The sequence below is a fragment of the Erinaceus europaeus genome, chromosome 9 (assembly GCF_950295315.1).
Source record: "Erinaceus europaeus chromosome 9, mEriEur2.1, whole genome shotgun sequence".
Classification (NCBI taxonomy): Eukaryota; Metazoa; Chordata; class Mammalia; order Eulipotyphla; family Erinaceidae; genus Erinaceus; species Erinaceus europaeus.
In genome coordinates, this window is record NC_080170.1 from 109,937,539 (window position 1) to 109,941,617 (window position 4,079).

Sequence of the window (4,079 nt, forward strand, 5' to 3'; positions counted from 1 at the left end):
TCCATTAAGCGACTGAACGAGGGCCAGGGACCTTTGCTTGTCCCAAATGCAGGACCTGATAGAGACATTGGGGATCTGGGTACAATATTCCATTTCGTAATCGCATCAAGTTCTTTCTATTTTTTTGGTCAGATTCTAAATCAGTCTGGAATTGGCATGTCATGTGGATAACTGTCATTTCCCCTGGACTTGATAAACTGTAGCCAATTGCTCTTCTAACAGTGAAGAAAATGACATGAACAAAGTTTGTATGTGTGTGTATCTGGGGGGGGGGATGTCTGCTTATGTTTGAGGCAATCATATGAGGAAATGTCTATCAAAAATAACAAGGGTAGCCCCTTTCTCTGCCATTAGGGTGGCTGACTGTCTTGTACTCACCATGTCTTCCCACAAGCCTTTAAGAATCAAGTGCTCCCTGGCTAAGAAGCAAAAGCAGAACCATCCTGTTCCCCAGTGGATTTGGATAAAAACTGGTAATAAAATCAGGTACAACTCCAAGAGGAGACACTGGAGAGGAACAAAGCTGGGTCTATAAGGATTCCTCAAAGATGTGCACACATTTATGCTGGGATAGACCGCTAAAGTTTTGAGCAAATCACAGCTGTCATACACACTTGATTAGGAACCCACTGGCCTTGTATCTCTTCCTGTTTCTTGACTCAGTAATAAATATGTGAGCTACTTGAAAAAAATAACAAGAATAAAATCTAACTGTTAATAGCTCTTGGTTGCCATGATTAAAGACACAGATATTGAAGATCCAGTTTGGGTAGGAATTTTGCAAAATAGTGTATGCCTTTGGGAAATAAAGAAATTAATCAGACCCAGACCTTGAGGAACTCCCAATTTAGAGAAGGAGATAAAGCAGACTTGTGCAAATTAGAATCCAAGAAGGAAAATCTGTGACATGGAACTCAGAGAAAGAAGATCTCTCCCTTTGGTGGGAAGATCTGTCTTGGTTTCTTGTAGGAGGTGAGTTTGAAGTCAAACTTCAAAAAATGAGGAGGATTTGTTCCAGTGAAAAACCAGAGGGAGAGATGACTACAAGAGAAACAGAGAGGGGGAAAATGTGAGGATGCAGGGAGTGGCTAGTTTTGTCTTCAGGAGACAGAGGTAGGGACTTTACCACCCGGGCCAGGAATCTGGGACAAGTTTATCAGTGGTTTTAAATCTTTATATTCAGAGCCCTGGAGATGCCATTGAAACACAGATTCTTATGCAGTAGGTCTGGAGTAGGGTCTGGCAATATGTTTCTAATGAACTCCACAATAGCACTGATGCTGTGGTTCTATGGACTTTAAACAATATTGCACCACTGAGGACTTCTAACAGGAAGGAAAGAGCCTGTGCTGTGACCTTCTGCATTCTGTGCCCCTTTGATGTGCTGTGCTCTCTCTCTCCCTTCCCTACAAACACACACACACACACACACACACACACACACACACACACACACACACACACACACACACACACACGGGGGGAGGGGGAAAGGGAGATGGGGGAGGGGAAGGAGGGGGAGGGGGGAGAGAGAGAAATTGGGGATTTTGTGAATATTTGCTTTCTAGCCACTTTTTCTCAGTTGTATGATTCAAAATAAAATTTCAGGCAGAGTGTGGAAGTGGACAAGGGCATAGAGGTATTAAAAATCTGGATTCTAGAAACCAGATATGACACAAATCAGTGGGAATGCTGCTTTGGTTTCAGAAATTGTTGCTCCACCTGAACCTTTTTTTTTTTGAAGGGCAAAATATAAGTCAACAAATGCCTTTATATTCTGAGAGTGACTTAGATATTATCTATCCCTTTGGCTTGGCCACTGAGGCAATCTTATCAGAAAATGACATTTTAATTGGACTATGAGTAAACCATCTGAATTTGAATAAGAAGATCTGACCGTGCATGAGTCCTTCAACCTCCCTGGGTCTCTTGTGCTTTTTTTATCTAGAATATGGGAGAATAATCCTCTCACTGACCAACTCAGTTCTTCATAGAGATTAAGTGAACTGTGGATATGAAAATGCTTTATAGGCCGAGAAGGGCCTCACAAGTTATTGGTCACTTCTTATTACCTCTGATGGAGACATGACTTTTCTGCTTGCACCTTGAAATGACTTAGCAGCTATGGGGAGGGGTCTATGATAGTTCAGGGGCAAGCCCAGGTAGCTTGGTGTGAGATCTTCCTGTGGAACTGACTTCTCTGTCAGAACAGGATGCACCTGTGGCTGTCGGGTCAGACTTGCTCTTGCATCTGACTGTGTAGCTTCCTGTGATCTCTGGGGAAGCATTATCAGTGGCATTATTGCCATGCAAAGCATCCTCTGGGAGTGACCTGTGGGGCCTCACTGTAGTGCCCTGAGCTGTTTCCTGAGTGATGCCTTGTGCTTCCTGCTGTCCAGAGAAGGCTTTTTTGGTCCTCTTACCAGAGAAGACATCACTGGCAGATAGGCAGGTTTGTCAGGTGAGAGTAGTGTTAAAGAATAAGAGAAGCTGGGCAAGAGACCAAGAAGGGCCTTCCAGCCGGAGAGAGAGAAAACAGGTGGCTTTTGGGATGTATGGAGAGATAAGAAGAGAACTCCCTTGTGCTAGGCCTGCAAAGTCAATAACTAGGGCCAGAAAGATCACTTAAAAAAAAAAACTTTATTGGGTGATTAATGGTTTACAGTCAACAGTAAAACACAGCAGTTTGTACGTGCATAACATTTTCCAGTTTTCCACATAACAATTCAATTCCCACTAGGTCCTCCTCTGCTATTATGTTCCAGGGCCTGAACCCCCCACACCCACCCCAGAGTCTTTTACTTTGGTGCAATACACCAATTCCAGTGCAAGTTCTACTTAGTGTTTTCTCTTCTGATCTTGTTTTTCATCTTCTGCCTGTGAGTGAGATCATCCCGTATTCATCTTTCTGTTTCTGACTTATTTCACTTAGCATGATTTCCTCAAGCTCCTCCAAGATAGGCTGAAAATGGTGAAATCACCATTTTTAATAGCTGAGTAGTATTCCATTGTGTATATAATACACCACACCTTTCTCAGCCACTCATATGTTGTTAGACACCTGGGTTGCTTCCAGGTTTTGGTTTTCACAAATTGTGTTGCTATTAACATAGGCATACACAAATATTTTTTGGATGGGTATGTTTGGATAGATCCCCAGGAGAGGAATTGCAGGGTCTTAAGGTAGGTCCACTTCTAGCCTTCTGAGAATTCTCCAGACTACTCTCCACAGGGAAGATGATCAATTTAAATTCCCACCAGCAGTGCAGGAGGGTTCTTTTTTCCCCACAGCCACTCCAGCATTTGCTTCTGTTACCTTTTCTGATGTGTGGCATTCTCACGGGAGTCAAGTGGCATCTCATTGCTTTCTTTGCATTTCTCTGGCAATCAATGACTTGGATCATTTTTTTCATGTGTTTGTTGGCCTTTTTGATCTCTTCTATGGAGAATATTCTGTTGCTAGCCTCTCCACATTTTTGGATGGAGCCATTTGTTTTCTTGTTGCTGAGGTTGGTGAGCTCTTTATAGATTTTGGTTATTAGCCTCTTGTCTGATATATAGCACATAAAGATCTTCTCCCACTCTGTGGGAGGTCTCTCTGTTTGGGTGGTGGTTTCTTTCGCTGTGCAGAAGCTTTTTGATTTTGATGTAGTCCCATTGGCTTAATTTTGACTTAGTCTTCTTTGTAACTGGATTCGTATCATTGAAAACACCTTCAAAATTTAGATGGAAAAGAGTTCTGCCAATATTTTCCTCTAAGTATTTGATAGTTTCTGATCTAACATCTAGGTCCTTGATCCATTTGGAACTTACTTTTGTTTTGGTGAAATATAGTGGTTCAATTTCACTCTTTTGCATGAGATTCATATTTGATGGAGCTGAGTGATCTTAGAGCAACTGGCATTGGAAATAATGAAGGGGGTCATGTTCAAATCCCACCCCCCTATTTTTCACAGGAGGAAACTTAGGTATCTGTGGATGTTCTGAATTTGTAAATGACTCAAGGGCGCACACAAGACCACTCGATTCTCCATCTGTTGATATTTGAGACTTTTTTTTTTTTTTTTGGTGTTTTGTGG

The 4,079-nt window shown here is 42.1% G+C and overlaps 1 protein-coding gene across 1 annotated transcript; it reads left to right on the forward strand.

Annotated features, from left to right (window-relative positions):
- The first annotated feature begins 379 nt into the window (after positions 1 to 379).
- RPL39L (ribosomal protein L39 like) lies at positions 380 to 536 on the forward strand. Its single transcript, XM_016192384.2, has one exon. The coding sequence runs from the start codon at positions 380 to 382 to the stop codon at positions 533 to 535; it is 156 nt and encodes a 51-aa protein (XP_016047870.1). The 3' UTR covers position 536.
- The last annotated feature ends 3,543 nt before the right edge of the window (positions 537 to 4,079 follow it).

Bases quoted from the DNA above. Each gene is read 5' to 3' on its own strand.
- RPL39L (XM_016192384.2), top strand. From the start codon at position 380: ATGTCTTCCCACAAGCCTTTAAGAATCAAGTGCTCCCTGGCTAAGAAG.